Raw genomic sequence first — 20,167 nt, forward strand, 5'->3', positions numbered from 1 at the left:
TGTAAAGGATATGAATAAGCAAGGTATTAAGAAAGAAATCTAAGTGGCTCAACCATCTAAAAGGATGCTTGTTCTCACTGAAAATTAAAGAAATAGAAATTAAAATAATGAGATATCACTTTGTACCTATCAGATAAATCAGATGACTCATCAGGGTCAGTAAATTCAGTAATACACAGGGAGTGGGGCAATGGCATTTCCAGCATTCCCATACATTGCTGGTGGGAGGGTAAGTTTATCTTTAGAGGACAGTTAGACAATGTCCTTCAAAAATGCATATACTTTTAAATTTAGTAGTTTAACTTTTAGAAATTGATTCTACTGATGTTCATAGAGGTGCACAATGAAACATAAATATTTATTGTGCCACTTTTTGTAGGAGCCTAACTCTAGACAAAACCTAAATGTTTACCAAACAAGAGGACTGGTTAAATAAATTGTGAAATGGTATTATCTGATAATGACATTATTAACATTGCTGTTATAAATCAAATAGATCTAGGCATGCAAAGATAAAATAACCTTCTAGATATACTGTTTTAGGTAAAAAATGCACAGGTGCTGGGTGCAGTCGCTCATGCCTGTAATCCTATCACTTTGGGAGACCGAGGAGGGCAGATTGCTTGAGCTCAAGAGTTTAAGACTAGCCTGGACAACATGGTGAAACCCTGTTTCTACTAAAAATACAAAAAAATAGCCAGGTGTGGTAGAGGATACCTGAAGTCCCAGCTACTTGGGATGCTGAGGTGGGAGGAGCACTTGAGCCTAGGGAGGTCAAGGCTGCAGTGAGCTGTGATTGCACTACTGCACTTCAACCTGGGTGACAAAGTGAGACCCCATTACAAAAAGATGTGGTCGGGTGCAGTGGCTCCCAGCACTTCTGGAGGCCAAGGCAGGCGGATCACCTGAGGTCAGGAGTTTGTGACCAACCTGACCAAGATGGAGAAACTCTATCTCCATTAAAAACACAAAATTAGCCAGGTGCGGTGGCACATGCCTTGAATCTCAGCTATTCAGGAGGTTGAGGCAGGAGAATTGCTTGAACCAGGGAGGCAGAGGTTGCGGTGAGCTGAGACCGTGCCATTGCACTCCAACCTAGGCAACAAGAGCAAAACTCCATCTCAAAAAAGAAAAAAAAAATGCACAAGATAGTACAGGATAGTGTATTCCTTTTCGTGGCATTTCAAGTAAATGAGCAAATAATGAAATATTCTAAAAATAAAACTGGGCAATTGGCTATCACAATACATGCAAAATATAATTTAGTTTCAGGAACAGGAAAGAACACAAGATATGATAATAATACAGGTTGGGCACCCATAATCCAACAATCCAAAATGCTCTAAATCCAAAACTCTTTGAGCTCTGACATGCTCAAAGGAAATGCTCATTGGAGCATTTTGCATTTCAGATTTTTGGATTAGGAATGCTCAACTCGTTTGTATTCTACAAGTATTCCCAAGTTTGAAAAAATCTGAAATCTGAAACATGTCTGCTCCCAAGAATTCTGGATAAGGACTCTTCAACTTATAATAATAATAACAATACCGATAACGTAGAAAATAAATTTTTTTTATAAACTTTTTTTTTTGAGAAGAAGTCTCGCTCTGTCACCAGGCTGGAGTGTGGTGGCACAATCTCGGCTCACTGCAATCTCCGCCTCCCGGGTTCAAGCGATTCTCCTGCCTCAGCTTCCTGAGTAGCTGGGATTACAGGCACACGCCACCAAGTCCAATAAATTTTTTGCATTTTTAGTGGAGACAGAGGTTTCACTGTGTTGGTCAGGCTGGTCTGGATCTCCTGGCCTTGTGATCCACCTGCCTCGGCCTCCCAGAGTGCTGGGATGACAGGCATTTTTAAATAAACTTTGATTAAGGGAAACTCTAAGCAACTGCAAAAAAGTCATAAAGTTAAATAAGCTGACAGATTCCGCTACAGGAAGATTTTTAAGCTTCTGAAAATCAAAGGGCAACATAACCAGTTTTCAGAAAGGGAACTAATGGAAGAAAATAGTTAATGTATACAAGAGATGCATGAATAAGTCTGCATGTGCAAAGAGCTACTAAAAAAATCTACTAAAAACAAAAGGTAAATAACGTAATAGAACAGGAGTTGTAAAATCAAGTGCCTGCAGAGGTGAGGCAGGTCACAGAAGAAGGGCAGTGGCCTGTTCCAAGAGTAGAGGGACGTGAGGTCCATGGGTGCCCCGGCCCACTAGAAAAAGAGCCTTTCTTCTGCTTCAGCCATTTGTTGCCCGTGGGGGCCCAGTGTTGTCAGAGCCTCCACATTTTCTAGAGAAGCTGCAAATACAAATTTAAAAAATATTAACTAACTCAATTTCTAACTGTTGGCAACTGGTTTAATTTGAAAACAACTATAAAACACTGTGTGGAATGAGCCTTGTTATAGAAAAATGAACAACGGCTGTAAACAGGCCATTCACAAGACAAAAGTCATGGCTGACATTTCTTCATTGGAAAAAGGCCACAAGATGCACTCTTTACCTGTCATATTTGCCTGGAATGAAGAAAAACAAATAATACCATATAAGACTTTAAGGAGATGGGTAATTGTATAGTCCATTTTTAGCAACTTAAATATTGATATCCTCTTACTGAAGGGCATTTTGACAACATCAAAATAAATATTTTAAAGGCATGTCCTTTGGTTCAATTATTCTATTTCTAAATATGTATTCTACAAAAATATTTTTACCTTTGCAAAAATATGCATTTAGTATTCTTTGTAATATTGAAGAAGGGAATTAAATAATAGCAATAATAGTAAAAACAAAACCTTATAATTTGTAGTTATAATTTGTAAAGTAAATTTTGCTGTCTTAACCCCCAGCTCTGCTTGAAATTAACTAACTCCTTGTAAAACCTACCTTATCTATTCTCCCCACATTCTTAACAAAGTTTCCAGGCATCTCAAGACTCCTGTTTTTCTTGCTGACCAGCTGCAAGGTCACAGGGCAAGATAACACCCAAAGAATATATAATGTGTTTCTCAAAATGCAATTTTTCAAATGTAACGGACATCACAAGACATGTTGCAAATTAATTAACTGTTCTTTGTTCTGACTTCTGTAAACCTGTTAGCTGCTACATCATCCTGAATGTATAAAAGTACCCCATTATCTTTCTCTGGGGCTCAGACTTGGGATGCTAATCCTCTGAGTCAGTGGCCACCTTAATAAAATCCTCCTGTTTCACCCATTGGTCTCTATGTCCTCCTGAATATTCCGTAATGATAGTACTTATAAATACAAAACACCAGAAAACTCATTCCCTTGAAATGATAGTTAAGTAAATTATGGTTGAATCTGCACTGTGTAACGCTCTGTGGCCACTGAAAAGGATGAATTAGCTCTTTATGGTATTCAAAGGGCTCCAAGGTATGGATGCTTAAAAAAAGCAAGTTATGGAACTGTATGTATTATATGATCTCACTTATGTGGAAAATGACTTGTATGTATACATCTGTGTTTATAAATGTACATAGAACAGCCTGAAAGTCTGTATTCCAACTGTGAGCAGTGTCAGCTCTGGGAAAAAAGTATGATTGATGGTGGTGGTAGTGTTGTTGTATGGGGAGACTTTACTTTTTTATTTAGATCCAGGTCAGCAAACTTTATCTGTTAAGAACCAGATTGGGAGAGGAGCCAGGACACCGAGGGAAGAAGCCAGAGGGAGATCACGGAGGGGAGGGGGAGGGAGGTGGGTGGGGATCTCGAGTCGCCGGCGATCTTGAGTCTGGAAGGACCTGGAGCTGCACCAGGCGACCCGCCTCGCCACAACTTGCCCAGACGAGACACGTTTCATCCTGCGCCCTGCAAGAAGGAGCCGGTCCGCCTCTCTCCGCTCTGCTGCTCCTCGGCCTCCGCGGCCCTGTCCGAGTAGTAGGGATATATCCGTGAGCAAGAGAGACCACAGTCCTTGTTCTCGCTGATCCTGCAGCCCAGTGGATGGAGCCCAGAGTCTACAGGCCTGTCAGGAAAGAAAAAAAATTCCTGATGTTTGGTCCAAGCAGGAATTCCCAGGTGGATCGGGGACTGTCTGGCTTTTCCTCAGCTTATTGATCTCTGTGGTAACCACTGGAGGCCCCCAGAAGACCCACAGAAATGAGAGGCCTGAGGTCTACAAGTTGCTGCTAGAAATATTTTAGCCTCTCCAAAACCCAGAATGCGGCCCCGACCCAAGTTTGCAAGGGTCCTGGGCGCATGCTGACCGCGAGTGGTCCAGGTCCGGACCTGGGCGCTGCCATAGCAACGTCCTGGACGCCCAGACCTTAGGCAGCCTCCGCGGAAGCAGGGGACCCGGCCTTCTCCCGTTCCTGAGGGCTGTGGCGGCGGCGGCCCGGGATGCGGCCCGAGCTGGGTAGAGGAGACCGCCCGCTCCCCTTAAGCAAGCAGAGGCGGCGGATTGGCTTGCAAGCATGCCCTTCCAGAAACACGTCTACTACTCGCTCTCCAGCGGCCCGGAGGGGCCCGACGTCGCTGTGGCCGCCGCCGCCGGCGCGGCCTCCATGGCTTGTGCGCCCCTCAGTTCGGCTTTGGGGCCCCTGCCCTTCTTCCAGTTTAGGCCGCGGCTGGAGAGTGTGGACTGGCGGCCGCTGAGTGCCATCGACGTGGACAAGGTGGCCGGGGCCATGGACGTGATGACGCTGCAGGAGAACATCATGAACATCACCTTCTGCAAGCTGGAGGACGAGAAGTGCCCGCACTGCCAGTCGGGGGTGGATCCGGTGCTGCTGAAGCTCATCCATCTGGCTCAGTTCACCATCGAGTACCTGCTGCACTCTCAGGAGTTCCTCACCTCGCAGCTGCACACCCCGGAGGAGCGGCTGCGCCTGAGCCACTGCAACGGCAAGCAGAGCAAGAAGCTGCTCTCCAAGCTGGCAGGGGAGATCAAGATGCTCAAGGAAGAGTGCAAACGCAGGAAGAAGATGATCTCCTCCCAGCAGCTGATGATCGAGGCCAGAGCCAACTATTACCAGTGCCATTTTTATGACAAGGCCTTTATGAACAAAGCTTTTCTGCAAAGTCACATTCAACGCCTCTACACTGAAGAAAATTCTCATTTTGAGTATCAGAAAAATGCACAAATTGAGAAGCTCCGGAGTGAGATTGTCGTATTGAAGGAAGAGCTGCAGCTCACCAGGTCTGAGCTAGAGGCTGCACACCATACCAGTGCGGTTAGATTCTCCAAGGAATATGAAATGCAGAAAACAAAAGAGGAAGACTTTTGGAAGTTATTTGATAGGTGGAAAGAAGAAGAAAAGGAGAAACTAGTTGATGAAATGGAGAAAGTCAAGATGTTTATGAAGCAATTTAAAGAATTAACTTCAAAGAATTCAACATTAGAATATCAACTGTCGGAAATCCAGAAGTCCAATATGCATGCAGATCAAGTCCAACATAGGCACATTAAAAGATGCACACGAGTTTAAAGAAGACCGTTCTCCATATCCCCAGGATTTCCAGAATGTCACGCAGCTTCTTGATAGTCAGGAAAGAAAGTGGACGGCATGAGTTCAAGATATTCATCAAGAACACAAGAAAGAGAAGGGTTGGCTCATGTCACATATAGAGAAACTTTGAACCTCAAAGATAGATAATCTAAATGCAAGCAATGTTTTCTACAAGAAAAGGATAGAAGAGCTAGGGCAGAGAATCCAGGAGCAGAACGAACTGATTCTAACTCAGAGACAGCAGATTAAAGAGTGTACCTGTAGTCCATTTAACAGTGTCAGTGACCCCAAAGGAACTCCTTTAGCCCGGCAGGCTTTTGAATCTCAGCCACCTGCTCCAGCTGTGCCTATGAATGCCCCAGCCCTGCACACTTTGGAAACTAAATCAAGTCTGCCAGTGGTGCATGGAAGAGAAAATGAACAGAAATTAAATAACAAAATGCATTTAAGGAAAGCTTTATAGAGTAACTCCTCCCTCACTAAGGAACTAAGAACAATGGTGGAGCAGAACTTGATGGAGAAACTGGAAACCTTGGGGATTGATGCAGATATACACGGTATTTCAAGTGATCAATTGCATAGAGTACTAAAAAGTGTGGAATCAGAAAGACATAAGCAAGAAAGAGAAATACCTAACTTTCATCAAATTCGAGAGTTCCTTGAACATCAAGTCAGCTATAAAATTGAGGAGAAAGCACTGCTGTCTTCAGATAAGTACAATGTTTCTCAAATGGATACCCTTTCGACTGGAGAAGTACCCAATATGATACAACTTCCTCCCAAAAACAGACAACTGGTTAGACAAAGAACTGTTTCTACTGATAGGACATCTGTTTCAAAAATTAAGAAAAATATCATGGAAGATCATTTTCCCAGAAAGTCTTCAACTATTACGACCCCTCCCTTTAGTTCAGAGGAGGAGCAGGAGGACGACGACCTCATCTGGGCATACGCATCCCCAGGCCCACTTCCTGTGCTGCCATCACAAAGCAAGGGCAGCTGCGGGAAGAACGCAGTCAAAAGTGACGCCGACGGGACCGAGGGAAGAGAAATCGAGGACACTGATGATTCTCTCAAGCCCGCAGGAGCCTCCATTAAAACACCAACTGAAAAAGCTGAAAAGATATTTTCACATCGCAAAAATGTGAATAAACCAGTTGGTGGAATTAATGTTCCTGAGATGTTTATCAAAAAAGAAGAATTACAAGAACTAAAGTGTGCAGATGTGGAGGATGAAGACTGGGACATATCATCCCTAGAGGAGGAGACATCTTTGGGGAAAAAATCTGGGAAAGAACAGAAGGAATTTCCACCTGTGAAAAATGAACCACATTTTCCTCATGTGCTAAATGCCTGGGGAACATTTAATGCTAAGGGGCCAAAGGGAGAAGGACTTCAAGATAATGAATCCAGCACATTAAAAAGCAGCTTAGTAAGCATGACTGATTGGAGTGACACTTCAGATGTCTAATTCTGCATGTCAGAAGATTCTTCCAGAAGCCAGCAGTATTTCAGTATGACCGTGTTTCAGTAACTTGCCTCCATGACTCCAACGCTTCTGCCCTGCCGTGTCCCTCACAGCAACACAGGATCTGATGCAAAGAATGATGGTCTCTTTAATGTCACCTGATACAGTATTGAAAATCAGATCCTCAACAGTGTTTTGAAGCGCATACAGGTGTTTAAGACTTCTGCTGCTTAAAAATAACATGTCATTGAAGTCATAAAAAGTTTTTTCTTCAGAACGGTACTCTAGCGTTAAGTGTATTTTTTTCCGACTATTTTTTTCAGTGATTTTTTTTTAAGCTTACAGCAGGTTTTAGTTTGAATTACTAAAACTTTAAAAAATATTTTTCTTATGTATGCTGTCACATTGCAGGTGTTTATATTATAAAATTCTGTTAGTAGTCTTAAAATTGATTTAGTGGAACCACTAATCACTAAAAGTTAGTCTGGTTATTTTTCATATAGAAGTAAGCTTAATCTGGGTGTGATGGCGTTCACCTTTATCCCAGCAACTGGGGAGGCTGAGGTGAGAGGATCGCTTGAGCCCAGGAGTTCAAGACCAACGTGGGCAATATAGCAAAACTCCACCCTCCCACCCCCCAAAAAAGTAAGTTTAGAATTAGAATATAGCTAGGCCCATATTAAATACACTTTCCTGAAGTACATTTATCACATTCAGCTTTGAGCTACTGTAAGCATGTTACTGTTAAATGGTTGGTTATTTTATATAGCATATTCTTTATCTTGGATATTTTCTGAATAAAGTGTAGTTATTTTAAGTGCCAATTTATCAGACTAAATAGAAAATATTTGAGTCATTACTGAACTCATATATGTATTTTTTTTTCACTTTTTAAAATACCCAACATGTATTATAAAATACCTGAAAAGTAATTTAGTTATATTCTTAAGCAGTGACATTGTCAAAAGTCAGAAAGTTCATATAAACTGTTTTTTGCATTTCTATAACTTGGTGGTACTATATTCTCTTTCCAAGAAAAAGTAACCTTTTAACAAAAAGATCTGTTGGGTTTTAGAGCTCTTTTCGTTTGCCAACCTTTTCAGTAAAGCCCTCCATTACATAAAAAAAAAAAAAAAAAAAGAAACAGATTGCAAATATTTTATGTTTTGTGGTGTATTAGTTATGGTTCTCCAGAGAATCACAGGAGATTTATTGTGGGAATTGGCTCACACGATTATGGAGGCTGAGAAGTCCCACAATCTGCTGTCTGTGAACTGGAGACCCAGGAAAGCCAGTGGTGTAATTTAGTCTGAATCTGAAGGTCTGAGAACTAGGAGCTCCTATGTCCTGGGGAAGCAGAAGGTGGATGTCCCAGCTCAAGAAGAGATGGAGAGAATTTGCTCTTCCTTCATCCTTTTACGGTGTCTGGGCCTGTAGCAGATTGGATGAGGCCCACCCACTTTGGTGTGGGCAGATCTTCTTTACTCATTGTACTAATTTAAATGCTAATCTCTTCTGGAAACACACTCCCAGACATACCAAGAAACAATATTTTACCAGCCATCTGGGTATCCTTTACTTCAGTCAAGTAGCCATGTAAAGGTAACCATCACTGTGAGCTAATTAATACAAGTAAAGGGCTCAGAGCAGTGCCTGGCATAAAGTAGACACAGATGAGAGTTTGCTGCTGCTATTATTTAATGTATTCCATGGTAACAACACTTACCAGTGTTTTCAACCAGTGTGTCGCTCTCCTTGGCTGGAGTCTTGTTTTAGGCAAACTTAGGAGAGCTTACTTTATTATGTGGAGTTTCCTAAGTAACTTCCTTTGTCCTACAAAAAAAAAAAAAAAAACAAAGGAAGGAGTATGGATTTCCTTAGGAGGACCACAGGAATCCTCCCTCAGGAAAGGACACACTGGTACATCTTCACCTAAAAAATACCCTGCCCCCGGGGAAGATCCAAGATTGCCAGTTAGGAGCAGCTCAGGATTGCAGCTCCCAGTGAAAGTGCAGAGGGTGAGTGGACACCACATTTCCAGACAGATTTTTATTGCCCACAGACTAGGAGATTCCCAGGTGGAGAAGCCCCACGGGTCACCAGCGTGGCTGTTTTGGCCAGCTCGGCTGTTTTGCTGGTGCCCCAGCGTGGCAGTTCCCGGTGCAGAGTAAACGGGACTGGGCCCCCTGTTAGCCAGCAAGGGGAGCTCCAGGAAGCTCCAGGAAGACAGAGTCACTCATTCATCTGATTGAAAAAGAGGGGACTGAAACAGGGAGCCAGGCCAGGAGATTCCTGGGCAAAAAAGAACCACGAATCTCAGTGCCACTGTTTCAGCCAGTGCAGTGGGCCACCACATGGGAAATCACACAGATCCCGGTGCCTTTTCAACAGGTGACTATAACACCTGGGAGAGAGCCAACCATTCAACTAAAAAAAAAAAAAAAAGGCTCTGAGGCAGGGAGCCAGGTGATCAGGCTCGTCTGGTCCCACCCCCACAAAAAAAAACAACACCACAAAAAAAACCCCAGCAATTGGAAACGTTCTGGGTTGAGAGTTTCACAGCAAGCACAGCTGAACCTGGGATGGTCCAGCTCTGTGGGGGAGGGGCGTCCGCCATTACTGAGGCACTCCACCACTACAGAGGCAGTCCGCCATTGCTGAGGCAGCCTGCCATTGCCGAGGCAACCCGCCATTTCAGAGAGAGTCCATCATTACAGAGGCAGGCCACCATTGCCGAGGCAGTTCTAACTACACCCATATAAACAGGACTGCAGGGAAGTTCACATGGCAGCTGGGCAGAGCGCACAGCAGCTCAGTGAAGCCTCTGCAGGCAGAGAGTGACTAAGCTGCCTCCTCACTGGGCAGGGCAGCCCTGAAAAAAAAAGGCAGCAGCACAGTGGAAACTCATAAATAAAGCCCTAACTCCCTGGGACAGAACACCTGGAAAAATAAGGGGTTTATGAGTTCTGCTGCATCAGACTTAAATATACCTGCCCAGCAGCTCTGAATGAACAACAGAGCTCACAGCTCAGCACTTGAGCTCCTATAAAAGACAGACTGTCTCCTCAAGCAGCTCCCTGACCCCCGTATATCCAAAGAGTCACCTCATAAAGGAGAGCTCAGACTGACATTTGGTGGGTATCCTTCTGGGACAAAGCAGAAGAAGAAACTGGTAGCAACCCTTACTGTTCTGCAGTTGCTGCAGGTGATCCCCAGGCAAGAAGGGCCTGGAGTGTACCTCAGCAGTCTTACAGCAGAGGGACCAGACTGTTAGAAGGAAAACTAAGAAACAGAAATAACTTCATCATCAATAAACAGGATGTCCACTCAGAGACCCAATCAGAAAGTCAGCAACTACAAAGACGACAGGTGGATAAATCCACAAAGATGGGAAAAAAACAGTGCAAAAAGGATGAAAACACCTGAAACTAGAACACCTCTCCTCCTACAAGGGATCACAACTCCTCACCAGCAAGGGAACAAGACTAGACGGAGAATGAGTGTGATGAAATGACAGAATCAGGCTTCAGAGGTGGGTAATAAGAAACTTCCATGAGCTGGATGTGAGGGCAATCTGGATGCAACATCTGTCACCCCATTGATCGCCAGTGTTGATTCGGCTGATCTGGCTGGCTAGGCGGGTGTCCCCTTCCTCCCTCACTGCTCCATGTGTGTCCCTCCCGAAGCTGCGTGCTTGGTCAAAGAGGACGACCATCCCCGATAGAGGAGGACCGGTCTTCGGTCAAGGGTATATGAGTAGCTGCACTCCCCTGCTAGAACCTCCAAACAAGCTCTCAAGAAACGTCTGTGAGCTAAAACAACATGTTCTAACCCAATGCAAAGAAACTAAGAACCTTGAAAAAAGATTTGATGAAATACTAACAAGAATGGACAACTTAGAGAGGAATATAAGTGAATTGATGGAGCTGAAAAACACAACATGAGAACTTCGAAAAGCATGCACAAGTTTCAACAGCCGAATTGACCAGCAGAAGAAAGGATATCAGAGGTTGAAGATCACCTCAATGCAATAAAATGAGAAGGCAAGATTAGAGAAAAAAGGGTAAAAAGGAATGAACAAAGTCAACAAGAAATGTGGGACTATGTGAAAAGACCTAATCTACATTTGATAGGTGTAACTGAATGTGACAAAGAGAATGAATCCAAGCTGGAAAATAATCTTCAGGATATTATCCAGGAAAACTTCCCCAACCTAGCAAGGCAGGCCAATATTCAAGTCCAGGAAATACAGAGAACACCACAAAGATATTCCTCAAGGAGAGCAACCCCAAGGCACATAATCGTCAGATTCACCAGGGTTGAAATGAAGGAGAAAATGCTAAGGGCAACCAGAGAGAAAGGTCGGGTTACCCACAAAGGGAAGCCCATCAGACTCACAGCAGATCTCTCAGCAGAAACCCTATAAGCCAGAAGAGAGTGGGGGTCAATATTCAACATCCTTAAAGAAAAGAACTTTCAACCTAGAATTTCATATCCAGCCAAACTAAGCTTCATAAGTGAAGGAAAAATAAAATCCTTTGCGAACAAGCAAATACTCAGAGATTTCATCACCACCAGGCCTGCTTTACAAGAGGTACTGAAAGAGGCACTACACATAGAAAAGAACAACCAGTACCAGTTACCCCAAAAACATACCAAATGGTAAAGAGCATCAACACAATGAAGAATCTGCATCAACTAACAGGCAAAACAGCCAGCTAGCATCAAAATGGCAGAATCAAATTCACACATAACAATATTAACCCTAAACATAAATGGACTAAATGCCCCAATCAAAAGACACAGACTGGCAAATTGGATAAAAAGCCAAAACCCGTTGGTGTGCTGTATCCAGGAAATGCATCTCACATGCAAGGATACACAGAGGCTCAAAGAGGAGCTGGTACCATTCCTTCTGAAACTATTTCAAATAATCCAAAAAGAGGGAATCCTTCCCAAATCATTTTATGAGACCAACATCATCCTGATACCAAAACCCGGCAGAGACTAAACAAGAAAAGAAAACTACAGGCCAATATCCATGATGAACATAGATGCAAAAATCTTCAATAAAATACTGGCAAGCCGATCGCAACAGCACATCAAAAAGCTTATCCACCATGATCAAGCAGGATTCATCCCAGGGATGCAAGGCTGGTTCAAGAATACTTTTAAATATAATACAGCTGGATAAGAAATGTTAAAAGCTAGAAAGGCTGCGCAAAAACAATAAGACAAATAGAAAGTTGTTTAAGAAATTAGTGATGCCAATGTGATGTTTTACAATGCCCCTGGATCTCTTACTTATCTGAATAAACTTAGAACCTAGCCTGAGTCCGATTTTCTTCTTGAGATCAACACAGCATCTTTCTAACCTAAAAGCAAATAGCTTTAGAAGTGCTCAGGAAATGACTGCTAAATGGGTTAAGTGTAACTCTTAGTTACACATCTGTTCCTCTGAGCTTAGAGTTCCTTGTACTTGAAAAAACAAAGATTCTCCCTCCCGGACCAACCTACCTTATAGCTAAGCTCTTAATGTAATTTGCATTTGTCAAACTTTTCAAAATAACTTCTAAATCTTCCTTTGTCTGCCCTGAGGACTCCATCTGTAGTGTGACTGCCAGTTTCTGGTCTCCTGAATTGGTTTTCATACCTTGTCCCACCACCCTACATGCTCAAGGGGATCCCAGAGAGTCAAGGTAGAGAAACCCAACTCTGTTACCCATGCCACCTCAAATCTTTAATTGACTGGGGCAAGGAGTGTGTGTCTACTTGCAAAGTAAATCCCTATGACCCCAGGCAGATGCCAGGATTTTATTTTTCTTGCTAATTAGAAAGTTGGATATTCAGAGTTGAGGGGCTCAATTACAGGATACCTTTCTTGGAAGTTCAGCTACCAAAAAATGGAAAGGGAGGTTTCATTCGAATATTCACTTCCAGATGTAATCATGCACATGCTGCTTGTAAGTGTTCTGTTCAGACACACAACTCAGCACACACACTCATACATATGCCACACTCACACTCCTACCCACCACACACACACACACACACACTCAAACCACCATCCACCACAAACACATCCATACACACTCACCCGTACCCAACATACATCCACATAAACACAGCCCTACCAAACACACAAACATCCACACACTCACACCTTTACCCAATACACATACATCCATACACACACCCCTACTCAACACACATCCACATAAACACAACCCTACCCAACACACACACAAACACACACACTCAAACCCCTACCCACCACATACACATCCATACACACATACTGAAGGACTGTGTTAAAAAAAAACTTATCTTCCCAGGCCCGCTAGGGGAGGGGTTTCAAATGCAGGAATTTCCCAGCTCCCCACCTCAGGTGGCTGGAGCTCTTTGAGCACCTCCTCCACACGGGCCAGGTAAAATTCTTTGTCTGATCTTTCTGTGCGTGCAAAAGCCAGGTAGGGCTCTTTTGTCCCAAATTCCCACTGAAAGCTCTGGGAGGAGGGTGTTCTATAACTCAGGGTTATAAAACAAGTAGCCAATCCAGTATCAGAGTCAAAGATCAATCAATCCAAAGAAAGTTTAAAAGAACTCCTCTCATTGGACGAGAACATGAATGGAGAGGGAATAACTCAAATGTTAAAACTTCAGCTGGTCCTACCTGAACAGATTTCCCTCTCTGAGTTTCCCTCCCACAACAGCGTAGAAGCTGTCTTCTCTCTATCTCTCTGTCTAATAAATCACTCTTCCACAAAACTCTTTGAGTCCACAATTTTATTTGGACAGTAAATTCACCGCACCTCTGGGAGCCCTTTCCCCATTCTTTGGGGTTAAGGAGGCCAAGAACCTACAAGCTGGGTACTCCCCCGGTAACAATACCCCTACCCAACACACATCCACATAAACAATAAGCACAGCCCTACCCAACACACAAACATCCACACCCTAACACCCCTACCCAACACGCATTCATACATACACACCCCTACCCAATACACATCCACATAAGCACAGCTCTATCAACACACAAACACATCCATACAGAGCCCTACCTAACACACACACATCCACACATACCCCTACCTGACACACATACATCTACACAGAGCCCTACTCAACACACACACATCCATACACTCACACCCCTCTTCACACATACACTCCTATCCAACACACACACATATTCATACACACACCCCTACCCAACACACACACTCACACCTCTACTCAACACAAACACACATCCATATACACACCCCTATCCAACACACGCACTCACACTCCTACCCTACACACAAATACACATACACATATACAAACACACCTCTACCCAACACATACACACTAACCCATAAACACACTCTTACACACTTACATGACACACACACCTCTACTCACATAGTCCTTCTCATACATACACACGCACACACGCCTTTCTGCTCACAGGCCTGCCTCATTGTCCCATTAACTCAGCTCTTTTTCTTATTGAGTCACACTTATGAATAAGATCTGCCCAGACTTCTTCAAGTCCTGGTGACCCAACTAACTAGTAGCTTAGCTGAGAGGTCACTCCCCAGTTTCCTGATTCTCAGATCCTAGGAGCAAGTGTCCCCTTTGCCAATATTGGGATTATCTTCCTGTGATCCCACAGAAGCTCTATGTCATCTTACAGTCTCTTCCTTATTCCCTGATCAGTCACCACATTCTGCTCCTGCTTCCTTTGCAAGCACTTCTGAAGTCATCTGGTGTTTCCCTGGTTAACACCCCAACCTGAGTCCAGCTTCTTATTTAAATGGACTCTTAGTGGGTCTCCCTGCCTCTAGCTTCTGTTCACTGAAATCTACCCTGCACTGTGCTGCCAGATGGGGTTTCTTATGTTGTCACTTTTGTTGTTACCCCTCACCCAGCTATGGATGGTTCCCACTTACCTGTAGTTGACGAGTAATTTTGTGGGTTCATCTAGCACTCAAGGGCTCCACAAAGCAGCCCGTGTCTCCGCAGAGGCACTGTGCCAAGTGAAATGAGGCCGAACTTTCCAGATCAAGCTGAGCCGGGGATTTTCCCAGTTTTGCCACTCACAGATGGGTAACTTGAGGTCAGTTACCCAACCCTCTGAGCCTCAGATGTCTCATTTATAAAATAAAAACAACTACTATTTATTGAGTGCCTCCTGTCTGCTGGACTCTGGGCCAAGCCCCTGTGAAGAACTGACCCAGCTGATTTGCCCATTCAGAGTGTGTTTCAATACCTGCCATTGTTTCAGTGGACACAGGGAGTCTCTAGTGATTAGAGGCAGCCAGGGGGCTTACAGGTCATCCCAAGGTTGTGGCAACAGCAGATATCAGGCTGACTTCCGAAATGGTTTTCATTCTTAAGCAGGCCCAAAAAAGTTGAAATAGTTTGGATATTTGTCCCTGCCCAAAGTTCATACTGAACTGTAATCCCCAGGGCTGGATGTGGGGACTGGTGGGAGGTGTTTGGATCATGAGGATGGAGCCCTCGTGGCATGGTGCTGTCTTAGTTACAGTGTTTTCTCATGATATGTGTTCACTTTAAAGTGTGTAGCACCCCACTGCACTCTCTTTCGCTTGCTCCTGCTTTCATCATGTGACATCCCTGAACCCTCTTTGCCTTCCACCATGGTTGTATGTTTCCTGAGGCCTCCCCAGAAGCAGAGAAGATGCCAGCATCATGCTTCCTGTTCAGCCTGCAGAACCGTGAGCCAGTTAAACCTCTTTTCTTTATAAATTACCCCATCTCAGGGATTTATAGCAATGCAAGAACCACTTAATACAGGAGTCCTATAAGCTCTTTGTGTAAGTTCAGGGAAATCCAGGCTCCCTGTCCCATGAAGAGTTTCCTGAGGGCAGATGTGGCAGGGTCCCTGAGTGACTACATGGGTCAACGCTCTCCATCAACCCACATCAGACGTATGGCAAGTATAGAGGCAAACTTAGGTTGTGTTAAGTCTTTCATAAATCTGAAAACGGCTTAATTTTTACCAGATAGATTATCATCTTATATGGTTTGGATATTTGTGTCCTCCAGATTTTATGTTGAAATGTGATCCCCAGTGTTGGAGGAAGGGCCTATTGGGAAGTGTTTGAGTCATGGGGCCCGATCCCTTATGAATGGCTTGGTGTCTCCCTTGAGGTAATAAGTGACTTCCTGGTCTATGAGTCCACCTGAGCTCTGTTGTTTAACAGTTTGTGGCATTTCCACTTCTCTCTCTTGCTCCCGCTCTTGCCATGTGACGCACAGGCACCCCCTTTGCCTTCTGCCATGATTGAAGGCTTCCTGAGGCCCTGACTAGAAGCAGTGCCATGCTTGTACAGCCTGCAGAACTGTGAGCCAATTAAACCTCTTTCATTATAAATTACCTAGCCTCAGGTGTTCCTATTAGCAATGCAAGTGGACAAATACGTCAGAAAACCTAGAGTTTTTTCTAGACAGTCTAGCTTCCCTGACAAGCTAGACTGTAAGCTCCTTGAGGGCAGGTATCTTCTTTGCCATATTGTCTAGAAAACAAAAGTTTCTAGAGGCTGGTAACTTTTCTTGTCTAGAAAACCTAGAGTTGACTGAGAGGAAAGAAGACAATTGCAGTTAAAGGGAAGAGGACCAGTATCTTCAGGAACATTTAAATACAGTCATGTGTTGCTTAGCAACAGGGATGTATTCTGAAAAATGTGTCATTAGCTGATGTCATCGTTGTGCAAACATTGTAGGGTGCACTCGCACAAATGCAGATGTATGACCTACTGCACACCTGTATGGGGCACTTACTATGAATGGTGCTTGCAGGACTGGAAATTGCTCTGGGTGAGACAGTGAGTGAGTGGTGAGTGAATATGAAGGCCTAGAACATTACTGTACACTGCTGTAGACTTTATAAATACTGTCCACTTGGCCTATAAAATTTATTAAACATTTATTTTAAAATACTTTTTTCTTCAATAGTAAATTAACCTTAGCTTACTATAAATTTTTACTTTATAAACTTTTTAATTTAACATCTTGACTCCTTTATAATAACACTTACCTGAAAACACAAACACATTGTACGGCTACACAAATATATTCTTTATGTCTTAGTCTATCAGCTTTTTTCTATTTCTAATTTTTTTTTAATGTTTTAAACTTTTTTGTCAAAAACTAAGACACAAACCCACACATTAGCCTAGGCCTACACAGGGGCAGGGTCATCAATATCACTGTCTTCCACCTCCAATCTTGTCCCACTGGAAGGTCTTGAGGGGCAATAACATGCATGGAGCTGTCATCTCCTATGATAGCAATGCCTTGTCTTGGAATCCTCCTGAAGAAGCTGCCTGAGGCCATTTTAAAAATAACTGTCTTGGATTAAGTAGACGGAGTACACCCTCAAATAATGATGAAAATATAGTATAGTAAATACATGAACCAGTCACATAGTTATTTAGTATCATTATCAAGTATTATGTACCATACATAATTGTATGTGCTAGACTTTTATACAACTGGCAGGGCAGTAGTTGTGTTTACAGCAGCATCACCATAATTACAAGAGTAGTGTCTTGTGCTACCATGTTCCAGCAGCCGGACATCACTAGGTGACAGAAATTTTTCAGCTCCATTATAATCTTAGGAGACCATCGTTGCTTATGGGGTCTGTTGTTGACTGAAATGTTGTATGTAGCCCATGACTGCACAAACACAGAAAGGCTGAGTCTACATTCCTGCGCTTCTGTATTTTAAGGTTGCTTGTGACACAGATTAGTCAACATCTGTCTTTTGCCAACAATGCATTTTGTGGAATGGAGAAGTCTATAGTCCACCAGAGTGAATCAGCAAAGTTAACACCAATAAGTTTTTTCTTTCTAGCCATTTCTAGACCAATGGGTCTCTGTTCTTATTTCTGTTTTCACAATATCACTACTAACCTCCATCACTTTTTTGTTTTTTACATAAACTCTGCCTTTCAGGTGCAGCTTCTCAAGTCACCTTCTGATTGATCAAAGTCATCGAGACCTTTATGGAGGAGGATCTTCAGGGAAACGTACCCAAGTATGAGTCACTCAGAAATGGACCAGTGATGCTAGGGGTTCCCTGTTTTCCCTCTCTTCCCTGTCCCTAACACTTCCCACTGTTACAGGAACCCAACGATGAGTAGACCTAGAAAGTCCAGGGCCCACTTCTGGCCTGCCTGTTATAACCAGTGGTCTCCAACCTTTTTAGCACCAGGGACCGGTTTCATGGAAGACAAATTTTCCACAGACGGGGGAGGAGGATGGAGCGTACAACCTAGATCCCACGCATGCGCAGTTCACAATAGGGTTTCTGCACCTGTGAGAATCTAATATTGCTGCTGACCTGACAGGAGGCAGAGCTTAGGTCCCCTACCAGTCCATGGCCTGGGGGTTGAGGACCCCTGCTATAGGCCACTTAGATCATCTGCCCAGAAAGCGGCCTCAGAGACACTTCCAACATGTTCAGTTTTGATAAAACCTGCCCCGCCACAGCAACATGAGCTTAAGGAAATGTTACTGTAATTACCTGACCCTATACCTGGTTTCCAAGGCCAGCTGGAGATGTCTTACCGTTAGCTTTTTAGCTAATCACATGTGCTCACTTCCAGCTGCCGGGTGAGCAGTGAAATCAAAATAGCTTCTGACAGTGATTATCCTTGCAAGGGGGATCCCATGCTCAGGGTGAAGCTAGACGTTCCTCTTTCTTACAGGGAAGAGCAAGATTTACTGCCATTAATAGTCAGAAAATCATCTGTGCTACCTAGTGAGAGTTCTAAGGATTGGATTCTATGTCAAGGCTCAGGCAAAGTGACCATTGCTCCCTGCATAGGTGACTCCCTGTTAGGAGTCTCAACCTGTCAGCTGCTGCGTGAGGCCTGGCATGGCAATCATCATGCAAAGGCACACTCTTAAGGAGCACTGTAAGTACTACTGTAATTCTTACCTTTATATTCTACTACTAGTGTGTTAGTCCAGGCTATGATAACAAATATACCATGGACTGGTTATATTTGTGGCTTAAACAACGAGCATTTATTCTCACAGTTCTGGAGGCGGGGAAGTCCAAGATGGAGATGCGGGCTGGTTCAGTGTCTGGTGAGGATTCACTTCCTGGTTCATAGGCGGCGCCTCCAGGCTTTGTCCTCACTTGGCGGAAGGGGCGAGGGAGCTCTCTGGTCTCTTCTTATGAGGGCACGAATCCCATTCGTGAGGGCTCCACTCTCCTGACCTAACCACCTCCCAAAACCACACTGCTTCATACCATCATGTTGGGCTTTAGGATTTCAACATACGAATTGTGGGAGGACACAAATATTCAGTCCGTGACAACCAGATTCTGCCAAAGGTTCCCCTGAGAGTCTGCCCTCCCTGGGCTTCATGGTGGTGATGGTGGGGATGCTCAGCTGAGTGTATCTCATGCTGCAGCGCCACCTCCCCAGCAAGCCACCATATTTTTCATTAGCCGGATGTGGAAGGTGCCATTATTGGTCCAATTCTCCAGCCCTCTCTGTATTTAGATCTTTTCTCCGTGACTTTACAGTTTTTCTCACAAAAGGTAGAACATAATTCCCACTTTCCCCCTTCCTTTAACTTTGGCCATGGGACTAGGGTTGGCCAATAAATTAAAGTGGAATTGAACGCGCGCCTTTACAGGCCTTGCTGGTTCCGCGAGCGCTCCCCGCTATTTGCCTGTGCCTGGCCACGCCCAGAACTTTCCCCAGACGCTCTGGCTCCTTCACCAGGGTCACAAAGTGACCCTGAGCCCAGACTCCCTCAAGAAGCCACCCCCTGCTGATGCTCAGAAGCAGATGGCCCAGCTGAACCCAGCCCAGATCAGCCACACCCCAGGCAACCTTGAGGCTTCCCAGTTAAGGAACCAGCAGCTGCTGCGTGTGCAACCCCGAGGCTCCTGGCTAAGAAACCACTTGCTCCTGTGTGCGGCGCGATTCGTCGTTTCGTGTTAAGCAGTAGAATCGTACTCATAGTCACCTGCCACACAGTTATCTTCTTTAACAATTTTTGGGGGAGTTACCAACTTGAGTTGCAGTTAAGAGATGAGAGTTTATAATTTTTGTTTTAGCAATTCTAATGCAGCTGCAAGGTATCAAAGATTTTTTTTCGTGATGAGTGCTTCCCTTTAATGAAGGCTGCTTCAGTCCTCCCTGCAGGCCCACTAGAGTCTCCCAGCAGTACCTGTCAGCAGGAGCCA

General features: G+C 44.0%; 1 protein-coding gene and 1 long non-coding RNA gene across 2 annotated transcripts; one reads left to right on the forward strand and one right to left on the reverse strand.

Annotated features, from left to right (window-relative positions):
- Positions 1 to 3,597: 3,597 nt before the first annotated feature.
- On the reverse strand, positions 3,598 to 14,972 carry LOC135272926 (uncharacterized). Its single transcript, XR_010340843.1, has 3 exons — positions 14,881 to 14,972; positions 8,667 to 8,773; positions 3,598 to 3,989 (listed from the first exon to the last, which is right to left on the reverse strand). It is a non-coding gene; the product is annotated as an uncharacterized LOC135272926 (long non-coding RNA).
- LOC105705728 (cilium assembly protein DZIP1-like) lies at positions 4,414 to 7,044 on the forward strand. Its single transcript, XM_064371624.1, is given in 2 exon segments — positions 4,414 to 5,397; positions 5,399 to 7,044. Coding segments are annotated over 2 exon segments (2,505 nt in total). The 5' UTR covers positions 4,414 to 4,437; the 3' UTR covers positions 6,944 to 7,044.
- Positions 14,973 to 20,167: the final 5,195 nt, after the last annotated feature.

The sequence above is a fragment of the Aotus nancymaae genome, unplaced genomic scaffold (assembly GCF_030222135.1).
Source record: "Aotus nancymaae isolate 86718 unplaced genomic scaffold, 86718_ANA_hifiasm-v0.15.2.pri h1tg000155l, whole genome shotgun sequence".
NCBI classification, from domain to species: domain Eukaryota; kingdom Metazoa; phylum Chordata; class Mammalia; order Primates; family Aotidae; genus Aotus; species Aotus nancymaae.